The 15661-nt window shown below is 41.7% G+C and overlaps 1 protein-coding gene across 3 annotated transcripts in view; it reads left to right on the top strand.

Moving 5' to 3' along the window:
- POU6F2 (POU class 6 homeobox 2) overlaps positions 1-15661 on the top strand; it is a 471135-nt gene that overhangs the window by 415210 nt on the left and 40264 nt on the right. For 2 of the 3 annotated variants that reach the window (XM_051978682.1, XM_051978666.1), the window contains one exon: positions 3359-3511. The exons of the other annotated variant lie outside the window; for it this stretch is intronic. In XM_051978682.1, coding sequence (XP_051834642.1) covers positions 3359-3511 — 153 coding nt within the window. The remainder of the gene's footprint in view (positions 1-3358; positions 3512-15661) is intronic. 3 annotated transcript variants of the gene reach the window in all.

Here is a 15661-nt window from a genome sequence, read left to right as displayed (position 1 = left end):
ATGATAGCGAAGGTTCCATGCTAGGAATATGGGAAGTCGACCCTTCGTAAGATCTTTTTAGCCATTTAAAGATAATGGGAACCCAAAAGACCACCTCCTCTAGCCAGGCTGACCCATGTCTATCTGTCCTCCATCCCGTTTCCATCATAACCATCATAACATTCAGGATCAACATGGCCAAAAATGACACAGGGCCAACCCAGGGCCAGAGTCAGATTTCCAGTGAAGATTTATTTTTGTTTTGCTGTTTGTTTATCTGGTATTGGGGGAATAAAAGGGCAGAATGCGTTTACTGATGGATTTGAATTCCATAATTTATGCAAACAGACTCTTTCATCAATTCAGTTACTGGAGGCCTACCATCAATAAGGCCTACCTATCCCACCAGGCAGGTCTCATGGACCTGGGGTTTTGATGGAACTTTTCAAGAAGGGTATCTCATTCTCTTGTGTGGGAAAAGAATGTCTTTGTGAAAAGAGGGAAAATAACAGGTTTTTAAAAGAAGAGCTGGAAGGAATAGAGCCAAATTCAGAGGAGCTTTTAAGCTTTCTGTTCCAAGTTATCTTCTAAGCAGAATTCCTTTAAAAGAGAGGAATTGGCAGCAAGGTGGGAATCTGGGATGGAAAATACATTATTATACATAACAATTGTTGTACTTGAGAGAAACTATCTGGAAAAAAATAACACCCTAGAATAAATACAAATGAAATTCATGTATCAAAACCAGGACTGTGAAAATAGTTTAAATGTTTCTTGAATTTATATCTAGTCATTAACCTAAATGCAGATTTTTGTTCAAGCTACACTTCTGCCTCGTGGTCAGGAGGCCCGGAAACTCTTGGCGTGGAAAATTGGCAGAATAAAGTGGATTGAATTGGTCTCCATGGAAAAATAGATTTTGGCAGCTGCAAATGCCTCCCTTCGCTTGCCTCTGTCTTGTCCCATTCCCCTCTCCACACACATGTCTCACGAGGGCTGCCTCTGCTGGCTCTTGCGACTCCAAAGAGAGGGAAAGGAAAGTCTAAGACAGCAAAGCAGTAGTCAGATTCTAGTGGGTCCCTTGGCTCAGAGGGAAGAGGGGGACCCTTCCTCTGCAGCCCAAAGGCAAGAGCTCACTCCCTGCCCCCCCTACATTGGAACATACTCAAGGCAGAAGCCTGTGTACCCAAACGTTTCCCCTAGGGCCATGTCATGCAATGGAGAATGAGATCTCTCTTCTCAAGAGGAGGCTGGAAAAGCCCCAGGGGCCGAATAGAGATTCCCATCCCCCACTGAGTTCCTTTTTTTTTTTTCTTTTTCAAAAACATAAGAGGAAAGCAATAGAGGCTTCTGTCCCTGGACAGGAAGTCCCCCCCCCCTCTCCTCGCCAGATCCAACCATTGGGGAACCTAGAAATTTATCAATAAACATTTATTAAGTACTTACTGTGTGCCAGGCACTATGGTAAGCTCTGACAATATGCTAAAAAATATATACTACTATATACACTGTACTACTATAAATAATATGCTAAAAATATGTTTTAATGCAGCAGCAAAATATATGAATCAGAACATATAAGATGTATGCAGTCAGTTTACCTGGCATTTATACAGTGATTTGGAATTTGTGAAGCAATGTATATTATCTCATTTGATTCTTAAAACACTCTAAAAGGTAGGTACTATTTCTATTGCCATTTTACAGACTGAGAAACTGAGTCTGGAAGATATTATTTTTCCAAGGTGGCTCTGATTTCTTGCACTACCTACGAAAAATATTTTCAGAGGGGAAGCACCAGCACGTGGCTAGTGCAGGAAAGGCTTTGTGGAGAGGGCATTGCTTCAGCTGAGCCTTACAGTAAGTCAGAGATTTTAAATTGAAGCTGTGGAGGGAGAGCATTCCAGGTATGGGGAACAACCTTACAAAGGCATGGAGGTGGGAAATGAAATACTTGGGTAATGGGAAATAGACCAGTAGGGCTACATCAGAGGCTGGGTGGAAGGGAGTAGAATGTAAGAAGTTGGGAAGGTCAGGGAAAGGTAGAAAAAAGATTGTCAACATCCTTGAAATCCAAACAGAGGGCTTTAAATTTGGTTCTGGAGGCAATGGGGAGCCACAGAAATTTAGCGAGTAAGGAAGAGACATAGTCAGAGCCAGACTATATAGGAAGATCACTTTGGCAGCTGTGTGGACACAGTGCAGATCATCAACACAATTCTTAAAGATTTTAAGAATCGGTTTAACTGATCGACTAATAGATGAGGTTCTGACTAAAGTGATTCTTAAAGTGCCCAGTTTGAAAGCCAGCTGAGAGCTCCTGGTATCTCAACCTCAGAGAGTTCCTTTTAGGAGCAAACCTCAGCCTGGGGAGACTTCGGCCCCTTGCTGGTTCTGGGATCTTTTTTCCACCTTGGGCTTTTCCTGGAGCCCTTCTTGCCCAAGCCCTCCCTCCATTCCCCACCCGCCCCATATGGAATCCCTAAAGCATCCCTCCAATTTCCAAGAATCAGACTGCATGTTTGCAGAAAACTGCTGCAGATGTGCAGTCACATCCCTTAGCCAGTACCCCCAGCCCCAGAGCTGTCCCAAGTTGGCTGGGGCAACATTTCCTGGTGCAGTAGATCTAGGGAAACACACTCTTGAATCAATGTAGTTATTTGAAATTTGATTTGAAAATAATTCAGGAAAGAAATATATTTAAGGAAGGAGAGAAGCTCAGAGGTGGAAGGGATCTCACAGGGCAAATAAATAGTCCCACTCTCGGGATTGGGAGTCCAATGTTTTTTGCAAATCACCAGTTTCAACAAGACTCACTGTGCTACATCTGTAGCACAGACTGGGAAGAAAGCATCAGAATAATTACTCAGTATCTGGTGGTATTGTCAGTGCTCACAAAGGGAATTCAGGAGAGAGCCTGGTCCCCTGGAAGGGAAAAATGGCAGTGGAAGCCCTCGGGAGGTGCCAGAGAAGCTGAGTCTTGGGGATTTCTTCCTAGAGTAGAAGAGAGAGCACCTACGGGAAGCAGTCCCCTGGCCCCATCCCCTCACAAACTCAGATCTTGTCTTTTCTATTTGTCATTAAACATATGATCTCATGTTCTCCTAATCTTCTTCAGCTCTGCTGAAGGACAGCACAGATTAAATTTTTGTGCCTTCTAAAATCCTCACCCTGGGCCAAAGTTCCAGTGCGCGCACATAGTTACACCTCAGCCAGATGAGGAACCTGCGGACGGGTGTTTTATTTTCAATACTTTCCGAGCCAGCCAGGTCCTTCAACGGCAGAGTGAGCGAGCGGGCTGTGTCCTGTAAGTGTTGTGTCCGTTTTCTCTTCCTGTAACCCTCAGTGGTTTTCACTGTGATCTTTTCTCTCTTTTCAGCTGGTTAATAATCCACTAGCAAGTCAGGCAGCGGCAGCAGCTGCGGCAGCAGCAGCAACCATGAGCTCCATAGCGAGCTCTCAGGCTTTTGGCAATGCACTCTCCAGCCTTCAGGGGGTCACAGGCCAACTAGTTACTAATGCCCAAGGACAGGTGAGTGGGAGTCGGGAGAGGAGGAACTTCTCATGGCAGATGGCTCTGGGAAAGGAAATGTTTGCTTTGGGTTTCTGTTTTGCATGACCGTGATATGCGACCGCACATTTTGGAGACTAATGAGCACTGTTTGGTAGCCATGCAAGGAGGAGAGAGGCCTTGAAAAAGCACTGCTTTTTTTAAAACTCAGGTCCCTGGCCCAGGAGTCAAAGATGGTCCCTCTACTATCCACAAAATCCCTCAAAGATACAATATGGGGCCGCACAGAGAGGAGTCCCCTTAGGGTCAGGAAAACCCACACCCAAGACCTGCTTCTGGCGCATGATGACTGTGTGACCTGGCACCAGGTACTTCCCCCACCCCGTACCCCTAAGGAAATCTCTAAGCTACAGAGGAGTTGTTGGTCCGCTTCCACGGAAGGCAGCTCACATCAGGAGAACCACCACTGTTGAAATCACTAGTCCAGAACAAAACCAACCAACCTACTGACCAAAGGCCATGATCGAAGAAGTAATAGTTTAGTAGAGAAACATGCATGAATACCCGAAGGCTCTGGGATTTGGTCAGTTTGGGGAACTCCTGGATGTGGAAAGCCTTTGACTTCATGCAGATTACAGCACAACTGGGACTGATGCTGGGCTAGGCAATTACTCAAGGCACAAAAAACAGCCAATTATAGGCACAAGTCCTAGACATGAAGGACATGGAAACATAGATTTAGAAGGGATCTCTGAGGCCTCCCAGGCCAACTCCTCATTTTACAGATGAAGAAATTGAGATCAAGCTTTAATTTTTAAAAACTGAGATCTAAGAGAGTTAAGTGAATTGCCCAAAATCATACAGGCAAAAGCACCAGAAGTAAGATTTAAGCCCAATTCTCCCAATTCTTCATCAATTAATCAAGATTTATTAATCACCTAGTATTTGCCAAGCTTTGTACTGAATGCTAGGGATACCAAAAAAGAGGTGAAAGATCATCCCTGTCCTCACAATGCTTACAATCTAATAGGGAACTGGCTGCAAGTCCATCACTTCGTGTTCTACCTCACTTTCCCACAGAAACACACTTTTTAATCAATGGATTTTCATATAAATACATACATACATGTACATGTTAAATATATAATCTAAGAAACAACCAAGAGAAAGAACGAGTGATAATCAAGCCATGTGCCAGTTGGCCCTGCCCCAGCTGTTTCTCTCGTGGCACTTCCGATGCTTCTGTAGTTCTTTTATCATCATCAATACCAGCAATCATTTGTCACCAAGTTAACGTTGCTGTCCGTTTCCCAGCAATAGAAAGCTCACAGATCATGATAAACAAATGCATTAATGAGACTTTCTAATATTGGAGTTTATCATCCTGATAAACTCCACGCTGTTTTCTGTGGATGCTGTGGTTCAACGCGAGCTTATGTTCAAGCTGCTGTCAGACATTTCCCCTGAGATGGCCAAATTCAGGGGGAGACACCCTTGGTGAGACCTTTGTACTCCTCTGCTCTTCACGCTGAGATGATGAAGTCCAAAAGGTGAAACCCTTTCTTTGCTAAAATATTTCTCGGTGGAGACTTTTGCACATCTAAAAGCTTACTTAGTGCATTCTGGGACAAAGGGGATCCTGCTCCCTCCAACTTTGTTTTTATTATACATGAGGAGTAAACAAAGATGCATTCGTAGCTAAAATGTCCGCACAGGAGGCCCAAGGAAAAAAATGCTGACCTTGTTCTATTTCCTGGTGGGTGCAGAATTGTTCTATCAGTACCCAGAGGGTTGAACGATGGAGCTTGTCAAAGAGAGCCCTTATCTAATGAATCATCTTATCGCAGGGGCGCACCACACATATTAAAGGGGGATTGTATGAACAGTGTGCCCTCTACAATAACCTCTCAATGTCTACTTTAACCCTTGTTTCAATCCCTTTTCATCAAGGGATCATTTTATGCAGCCAGCTTTAAATGGTGCCTCTCAAAAGCCTATTAAGATTTCTGGAAGGATGGGGGGCTCGGGATGGAAGAAAAGTTGGTTATAATGGCCATAAGTCATAGTCAGATCAGTTCCATCTCAAAAGCTGGTTTCTTGATATCTCTGCCTCAGAAATAGACCAAGCCCACCTCTTCTCCCTCCTGGGATGCGCTGGACTCTTTTTAAGATGCAAATTGGCAGAGAAAGCCTCTTCTCTCATCGGTTTGCCCATCTGGCTTTTCTGTTCAAATGTTCACATGGAAAGCACTTCCATCCCTCACTCTCCTGGCCTTTGCGATGGTTTCTATGCTCAGAAAAATACATAAAGAGCCAGCTGGGCTTTATTTTGCTGGTGAAAAATCCCCAGGAACGCCACAGGTTGCAAAGGCAGCAGAAGGGAAGATCTCTTTCCTGCTCAAGGGCTAATGTTGGCTTCATTTGCTGTTCGCACAGATCTTTTGCTAGCTGTCTGGGGAAGAACACCTGTGGTCTGTTAACTCTTCAAGAGAGTGCTGTCTCCTGGCACTGAAGGTGGTTTTCAGTAAAAGCTTTCTTCCCTCACGTCAGTTTAGAATGACTGGACTAGGCAGAATGGAGTTATTCTGATTTATGGGAGAATGTGCTTACACAGGGATATGTACATGACTTGCCCCCCACCATAAAAATGTGTCTTTGTTAGTTTCCAAGTAAGCATTGAACATCTGGGTCTAGAGCCCAGGATCATAGCTGAGAGCCTACTAGCTTCTTTTGATCAATCATTCCTCTGCAAGGAGAGGCAGAAGCTAGAGGTTTATTGCCTTCAAACCCTGCCATTTGCTAGTAGGTCAAAGTAAGGAAGCATGGGATAGTAGCCAGGACGACATTTAAATCAGGATGGCCTAAATCATAAAACTACTTATCAAGAGCCGGAAGGGACTTGGTCAAGGCTTCTAAGCCCAAGTCCCGTTTTGTCTAATATTTTCACAACTTTAATGTTTTTGTTTCCTTTGAAAGTCTATTGATTTTATGCATCCAACAGCCTTATTCTCAGCAGAGGTCCCTAACATTCACCAGACTGCCAAGGGAGGCTATGCTAAAAGAAAAGGAGAACTCTTGTTCTAGTCCCTATTTTACAGATGGGGAAACCAAGGCCCTACAAAGTTAAGAGACTTCTGAAAAACCACACAAATATGTGAGAAAGAACCTTCCACTTAAATTGCTGATATAAGTCTTATATTCCATGGGGAGAATTTAATAAAGGCAGATGGATCAGCTGGTTGAAGGTCAAATCTGCCCTTTTGCTCACAGCACTTAGTGGGCCTTCTGGGGCCAAGCAGAAAAGACTGCAACCCTGGGTCCAAATTCGGCATTCTTTCAACCAGACTGCATTCTACTCCCCTGGATACCCTCTGGTTTGTGTGAACGCGAGGACTTCATAGAACCTTTCTGAGCCCCAGATATCTCTTGAGGACTATTAATTATCGAAAGGCTATTGATTGGCATTAGGGGTAAGAATCTGAGTACCAGGAGTTTCCCAAAGAATGGGTTTCCTCATCGGCTGGAGGACATTCCCAAGAATGAAAGGACAAAGCTTTTTAGAGCCAGGTTGAATGCTTCCCTTGCCCTGGAAGACCCTACTAAGGGTCTCGACTTAAATCCAAGCTGCTGCTATATGTGCTCAAATTACTGGAGAGCCAATGGCTTCCCCAATAGCCAATCTCACACTGCACAGAATGGAAGCCATCCTTGCTTTTGGGGAGGGGAGTTTCTGGTGCTCTTTGTTCATGAAGCCAATCCTAGAAGCAGAAAGGACAGATCTCACTTATATACCATTTGCTTATGAGAAGCCAAGCAAAGTTCCCATCCCTTAGAGGATTCCCCATAAGGCTTCTGCATTAGAAACTCCACAAAAGAAATCAGCAAGAGCAGCCATCGCAGATGACATAACCAAAACCAATTGGAGAGCACGAGGAACATTAAAGTAAAGCTTGTTTGGTCAGTAACTTAGGTGCTTCTGTACGTACCCTTCGGTTGAGTATGTTTCAGTGGATACTTCATTCCATCCCAGGGTATTTTCTGCACCAGGGCAGATCACAATCCATCCAGCTTTCTCTTTTATAGAAAGGGGAAAAGGGGAAGGAAACAACCATTTATTAAGTGCCAGACTCTGTGCTAAGCCCTTTAGAAATATTATTTCATTTGATCCACACAACATAATCTAACATAGATAAAATAGTTTACCTAACTATGAAGAGGGGCTATTATTTATTATTATCCCCATTTTGCAGTTGAGAAAACTGAGGGGAAAAGAAGTTTGCAGACTTTTCCAAAGTCATATAGTAAGTTTCTAGATTTGAACTTATGTCTCCTTGACCCCAGTCTCTGTCCACTGCTACTTCCCTGCACCTTCTTTGGGGTTTTTGTGAATTCTCATGCAAACCTCCAGCTGTTACCTTTTTTTCCCCTTCCTGTTATGCTTAGATGACAGTTTCGAAGGCTTGGTTGCCATGACCTGTTCTCACCAAGGTGCCATTAGTGTAAGGCACATGGTCCCTTGGGCAAGGTCTGCAAAGTTTGGAAAGAATCTCAGGGGTCATTAGTTTTATCCTCTCATTTTACATGTGAGGAAACTGAGACCCAGGGAGATGCAGCCCAGCTTCACACAGATCATCACAGTCAGTATCGAACTGGGTCATGTTTTTTTAATTTAAATAATGATGATAAACACTGATATCTTGATTAAATACAACCGCTAGTGCCTTCTCTCCTCAAATTAGCTTTTATTTCTTTTTTTACATTCTGCTTGCAATTTGCGCAAACTTATATTGTACATTTGAACCACATTCAAATTTTGTTTCTTTGGTGTCCAGAAGGAAATCAATCCCTTATTTTTATTTCTAATAAGTTAAAAAAAACAAATCAAAGAACCTACATTAATTTCTGCTAACTTAAAAGTGACAGTCAAGAAATGTTCCAAAAAAAAAAAAAAAAGAAGAAATGTTTCTAGAAGATCATCATTAGAAATGGTTCCCAGTTATGATTTTTTTCCCTTAAATCTAAAAGGATGGATTTGTACAGGTGCTCTTAATTCCTGAAGTGGTATATGTGTATGTGTGTGTGTGTGTTAATACAGGGCTCCCCAAAGAACCCCCATGTATTTGTAACACAAAACCCTCCACCTGAGGACAAAAGCAAGTCTTGCTCACCAGTCATTCATTCATTTGTGCCCATCTTTGGGGCTTTGTAATCTATAATTAGCCATCAGACCCAAATAAAAAAGAGCATCCTTGTTGATTCTCCCCTCCCCCATCCCATCTCCTATAATAGCCCGGTCTCCTTTGGTCCTCATTATCCTGATGAGCCACCGTTTGCCTTCTGAGCTGCTTGACGTTAAATGGCGCTAATGACGCCTGATGGCTGGGCTGCTCCTAACAAGGCTCTCGGCAGGAGCAGCAATGAGAGTGATTACAATGGAGATAGATTGGCTGGGATGGTTTGCTTTGTAGTGTCTCAGCTGCTGACACTCAGCGACATAATCAGGTCACAGAGCTGGTCAGAGCCATCAGCGAGATCCCTCGCTGGAACCCTCATTATAAAAGCGTATTATTCAGCCCCAGACCTTCCCCACACTACCAAGACCCCTTCCCCCCCAGTTCACCGCCTTTCCCTTTCCTTCCTCTCTCTCTTTATGAAGAGCAACTGAAACCCCCTTTCTGAAATCCAAGGGTTAGTCAAATAAAGTCCATTAAGTGAAAGAACCTTCTTAAATGAATGAAACCAATCGCTGAATCCTTTTCCAACCTTCACCTCCCTCCAGTTCTCTCTGTCTCTCTGTAGATCTGTCTCACACACGTGTGTAACAATAAGATCTAATTTTTTCTTGTACACTAGTCTACAAAGCAGCTGGCAATCAGCTGTCTCTGTTTCTTTATCCATTCTCTAGCCCAGATGGATTTTTTTTACCTAACTATGAAGGGGGAAGGTCACTGGAGCTTTCCTGTGAAGGGATTCTGGACACCTTTTTTCCTTCTTAGGAGGTAGGAGATTACGTAAGGAGATAATGCACATTTGCACCTAAGTAAGTCCGTTCCAAATTGGGCAGTAAGAGTTCTTTATCACTCTGCTCCAGTCCCAAGACAGGGCCTAATCAGTTATTCCTACTTTGCGAGTTCATTGTCAATTAATCAGCAGTCATTCACTACATGCCCATTATGTGCTAGGAATCCTTCCTCTGCCAGTGAAACAGTTGGCTCAGTGAACAAAGTACCAGACTTGGAGAAGGGAAGATCAACCTTACACGGAACTAGCTGCAGAGCTCTAGCTAAGTCACTTAAGCTCCCTAAATCTCAGTTTCCTGGTAAATAAAACTGGGATAAAAATAATCCCTATATCATAATCTTGTTTTGAGAATCAAATGTGACAATTAACGCATTTTGTGAACCTTAAAACACTGTTCAAATGCTAGCTATTATACTATTAAACTGCCCCTGCCCCCAAGAAGCTTGCATTCTGTTAGAGGGAGAGAATGTGTTCAGAGACATGTAAATATAGGATTGTGAACAATAAATGCACAAGGATTGGGAGGAGCTACAAGTTTGTGTTCTTGCAGTAAGACATGAAGCTCACATGAGATTATGTACACAAGCATTTTGTCCATTTTTAAAGCATCATATCAACATCAGACTTGGTATAGAGTTTGCTACAGATCTTTAATTAGTGTGGAGAACTGCCTTCCACTAATGCAGACAGCAGGTCCTCTGGAACTTGCTCTTAGAGCATTGCCTGGGGAACCTAATGAAGGGTCCATGATTTAAAGGAAGCCTCACAACCAGTGTATGTCAGAGGCAAGACTTGAACCCAGTTTTTCTTGACTCCAAGCCTGGCCCCTCTCAGAGAAGCCATGCTGGCAGTTATTTTTATTAATCTTGTTGGTATACAGTAAGTGTCTTTCCTTAGAGACAGCACTTTTAGCATCCAACTTTTCAAGAAATGAGCATCCTTTCTGGCAATAGTAGATTTAGAGCTGGAGAGGACAGTTGAGATCATTGAATCCAGCATCTTCATTTTATAGATGAGGAAACTGAGGCTCTGGAAAGCCTACCCAGGTCACCAGCTAGTATTTGAGTCATAGCTTTCCTAACTTTTAGTGTGGCTCTCTGTTTACTATGCTAGCTATCCACTCTGGGGCTTGTCCATAAAGCTGACAACTCCCAAAGAGTTAGGTGCTGTGTCCATCTAGTCCTCTCCTGGGTACAGTGGAAGAATACAGAGTCTGGAATCAGTAAACCTGAGTTGAATAGCATCTCTGTTAGATACCTGAGTTAGTATTATGCAACCTGTGTGATCTTGGCCAAGTCACAACTTCCCTTGACTTCTGTTAGCTCAACTGTAAAGAGAGTTGGACAGGATGGTCTTTGAGGTCTCTTTAAACTCTCAGCTTTGATCCTTCTAAGAGTTGTCCTAATTGAACAAATTTGTCTAAAGGATGGGAGATCCCAAGTTAACAGATTATTTTCTTATCTTCATGATCAATTTTCTGAGTGATCACAAAATCCCTCCAAAAAGTTGCGTATGCTTCAATTTATTCACCTGGAAAATGGAGACTGGTTCCATTGGGAACATCATGTGAGTGACTGAGTTCATGCCTTTAATCTTCACCGAGACCCTCCTGTCCACAAGCTGAGTGATTAGAGTAAAAGTTAATACACAAAAGCAACAAAAGTTCACCATCCAATTAAACAGTCTTTTGAGTGCTCCGTACAGCACATTCTCTTTGACTGAGGCAACTCTTGAGGTATCCAAATAGGAAGAAACCAGAAATAAGAAAGGAGAGAGAAGCAGGTCAGATAGAGAAGGAAATAGGAAACATTTTAGGAAACAAGAGACCCCAGAGACAAGCTAAAATATAAAGGAAAGAAATAGAGCTTTGCATGCCCTGATTGAACCTTTTCTCTTAGACATAATCTCCAGGGTTTAGGTTATAATTGCTGCTTATTCTCTCCACTGACCATTTTGTTTTTGTAAAAATAACTGCCTCACTGTATAAGTAAAGGTCAGAGGATTGCCTGAAAGTGAATAAGCTCTCGTTTCTAAGGCCCTTTCAGATTAAGTCACAATGTGAAGAGGTTTACATGTGATTATCTCTATTTATAGATTAAGAGACTGAGGAAGAGAACAATTTCATAGTTTGCCCAGACTCGTGTGACTAAGTGTCAGAGAAAGAAGTAGCCTCTAAACCCAAAGCTCGATAGATTATATCGATCATCTTATTTTCAGGCAAGGAAATAATCATTTGACAAGGATTTATTAAGTGACTACTATGTGCCAGACATTGTGCTAAGCACTGAGATTTTTCCCTGTTCTCAAGGAGCTCACATTGTAAAGGAAACCTAGCAACTGCCCAACACACCTCTTCCTGCCGTGCTCTCATTCCTGACTACTGACTTACCATGTATATGTATATGTGTATACATATACATATATATATATATTTACTATATATATTTTCTTAGTACAATAGAACTGTCCATAAGCATGTGCTTCTTTCTGATATACTTGCTCTGTAAGCCTTCCTACCCATCCCCTAACTGCTAGAGTATCATCTCTGCATCCTGGAAGGCATTAGATTAGCCTTCTAGGAAAATCCCTATTGAATCAATATTTTAGGAAAAGTAAGTAACAGATATCCACCATCACTGGAAGAATATTGAGATTAAAAATAAAGTTATATTGCATAGCCATGAGGTATGGAATACTGTGAGGTCCAAGGAATGCGAGTTTCCCAAAGGGGAAGAGTGCAGGTTGTGACATGTTACTAATTAAATTATACAAGAGAAACTACATAAAGAGTTTCATCTGAAGAATGGATGACCAGAAAGGGAGGTGGGTCAGTCAAGTGATGAAAGCCAAGGAAAGCACTGGACTCCGCTCAATATCATGAATACTAGAGGAATTCCCCAGCATAGTGGGTAAACTCCTAAAGGCATGCAGGATGAAAAGATGCAAGTGTATCACAAGCTTCAGTGTCAGACTGAACGTCAACACTGATGAGATCCTGGCTCTTAGATTTAGAACTGAAGAGAGCTTAGAAATTATCTAGTCATAGGATTGATCCCAAATCTAGAGCTGAAAAGAACCTCAGAGGTCATTGAGCACAATTTCTAATAATTTACATATAAAGAAACTGAGGTCTGAGAGGAGGCTGAAGTTACTGCCAAAGTCACACAGACAGTCGTAACATTGCCAGAATTCAAGTTCCTTCCAGAAAGCAAAAAGAGATGGAAAAGTAGATTCTCTCCCTCCTGGTTATTCTCTGAACAATCTAGGCAGTAGTATAATTGCCAAAGTGCTCAACCAGCCACCAATCCAAAATCCTTTGGGTACTGCGTACATACGTGGCAGCCGGATGTTGATGATATTCAGCTCGAACACAGCCTGTACATCAAGTCTTTCCTGATTTCCCAGATGCTTGTGCCTCCTTCTGAGAATGACCTTCTTTATTCTTTTAATATATGCTCTATATACATATATACACATATATGCATGCAGAGCTTTTTCCCTAACAAAAGGTAAGCTCCTTGAGAGGAGGAACAGTTTTATTTTTTTTTTAATCAACAGAATCTAGCACCATGGTCAGCGCATAGTAAGTGTTTAATCAATGCTTGCAGATGGATTGATGGAAAGCTGGCTGGCAATGGCACCCTCACAGGGAAGCAGCAAAGCCATTCTTAACTTGGACCCGGACCGGCCTTGCCTCCATCCCTATGCCTTGCTATACTTGAATTTACTTAGTTCCCTGACTTTACCCAGTAGAGGAAGACTTAAAGCTTGAGTGCATTGCTGCTTCCAAACAGAAATCGCAAAGCCATTATTCTCTGCTGGGCAGAGACAACCAATTAATGAACAAGTATTTCTGAAGCAGACACTGTACAAGGCCATCCTTCTCAAAACAAGCTCTTTAGGTTCTTCAGTGGCCAGTAAGCTTTTTCTCTACATAAGTTTAATGACGATAGAAAAAAAAGACCTTTCAATGACAAATATGTTTTAAGTACTTACTATGTGGCAAACAATGGGTTAAGTATTGGAGATACTAAGAAAGGTAAAAGCAGTTCTAACCATCACTGAGCTCATGGTCCAGAGACAGGTGCAGCATGTAAAATAATTAGATTATTATAAGAGACCTAGAGAGTAGGTAGAGTGTAGTTTTTTTTTCATTATCCCCATTTTACCGATGGGAAAATCGAGGCCAGTGAAGATGAAGTGATTTACCTAGGATCATGCAGGTAGTAAAAGTCTGAGATTAAATTTAAACTCAGCTCTTCCTGACAACAGCCACAGTATTCTATCCATTGTATCACTTAGCTTACTCCTTTGAAAGAAAAGAGAAACAGTAGTAACTATTATTAATCTACTAGTCTGTATTTTCAAAGACCATGTGGGAATTTTGTCTATTCAATTAGACAACAAGAATTCATTAAGTGCCAAGCACCGTGCTAAGTAGAATTACAAAAACAAAAATAAAATAAAAACAAAAATAGTCCCTGCCCCTCGAGGAGCTTACATAGATACAAGAAATTGAGGGGGGTGCTTACAAGCAGAAGGTGAGGAAAGCCCTCTTGAGGAAGTGAACCATGTTGCGTTGAATGATATGAACCTCAAATGAGGGGGAAGGAGGGCAAGTGCACTAGGAAAAGGCCAGTCTATGCAAAGGTATAGATTAAAAGATTTGTACTTATTTGGGCACAGATCAAAATAAAGTACAGAAGAGGCATCCAGCTTTCAAAGTAAGCCCTGTGTTTTTATAATCTTTTGAAATTTAAAACAAATATCCATTTATTTTCATCATGGGTACACTTCTACCCTTCTATAACTGGAGGAAAATAATGAGAGGAGAAGGAGAAGAGAAATGAGGATGAAGAGAAAAAAGGAGAGAACTTACTATATCCAGTAGAGAAAAGATGGCCTTTTAGTGAGGAAGACTTGTATTCAGTCCTACCAACTGGCTGTGTGGCTGTGGATACTAAAATTCTCAGTGTCCAAAAAATTCTTAAATTGCAGTTCTAGATCAGTTCTTAGAAAGAGTCCCCACATCAGAAGCTCACCATATTTCTGAAAGCACAGGTCCATCCCCTAGCAACAATAATAATAGTTGAAATCTATACAGCAATATATACTTTGCAAAACATTTTCCACAGATTATCTTACAGTAGTATCATTTGTGATAAGAAAAAATGAAAAATGAACAATCTTTTTTCTACTAATTTGCAGCCCGAGTGAAACCAAACAAAATGATATTGAAAATGTAGCTTTTCTGCAATCCAGACCCATGTCGTACATGTAAGAAATCCCAAAGCCTTAGCTTTGTTTAAAACAGCCAAGTTCTCTGCTAACTCTTCATTTTCTCCTAACTGAATCAGGATTTGCACACCACGCACTCTTTCTAGAAAGTTAAAGAGCATTTTTTAATCTTAGCAAATGGTCAGATGTGATTAAGTTAAATGTTCAAGTGACTAAATAGCTCCTCAGTTCTCCAGCCTAAGTCTCAGCCAAACTGGCTTAACCATCTCTTTCATGCAAGAAATGACTGATTTCATCTGGCCCCAAAGTAGAAATTCATCCCCAGTGAGGCTGCCCTTTCAAAATACTCTTAAGGTGAAAAATGCCAAAGTTGGTGCTTTTTGGAGGGAGGGGGGGGAGTTAAACCTTGATGTCCAGACTGGAGAATCCAGAAACCCTTGTTTTAGTATCTTTTTATTTTTCATGCCCCTGGATTATATGTGAATTCTTCCCCAAAATGATCATCCCTCAATATCCCACCAGATGAATTTTGAAGGAGGAGAAAATGTCATATGAAAGCAAAGGGTGCAGGTGAAATGGAAGACTGCACCCCACTTTCTTAACTATGATCTTTCAAAAATTAAAAAACCTATATGATGGTCATGGATAAGAGTGCAGGTTGCTCATCTAGGGAAAATAGTAGTATGCATTTTTGTGGGGAAAAGTCATCAGCATAATTCTAATGAGTTATGGTCTTTGTTGTGAGAAATGAGAAATCCTGTGGTCTCACCCTAAAGAACATTAAAAAAAAAAAGTAGTCCTGGCAGGAAATTGAAAAAGTAATATATGGTAGAGAAAGTGAAACAACTTTTCTTCTGATGGAGTAGCTCGATAAATATTGTTTGCAAGTATCAAAGTACATTTAATTTTGCC

The sequence above is a fragment of the Antechinus flavipes genome, chromosome 1, assembly GCF_016432865.1.
Source record: "Antechinus flavipes isolate AdamAnt ecotype Samford, QLD, Australia chromosome 1, AdamAnt_v2, whole genome shotgun sequence".
Taxonomy (NCBI): domain Eukaryota; kingdom Metazoa; phylum Chordata; class Mammalia; order Dasyuromorphia; family Dasyuridae; genus Antechinus; species Antechinus flavipes.
This window is presented reverse-complemented; position numbering and strand designations above follow the sequence as displayed.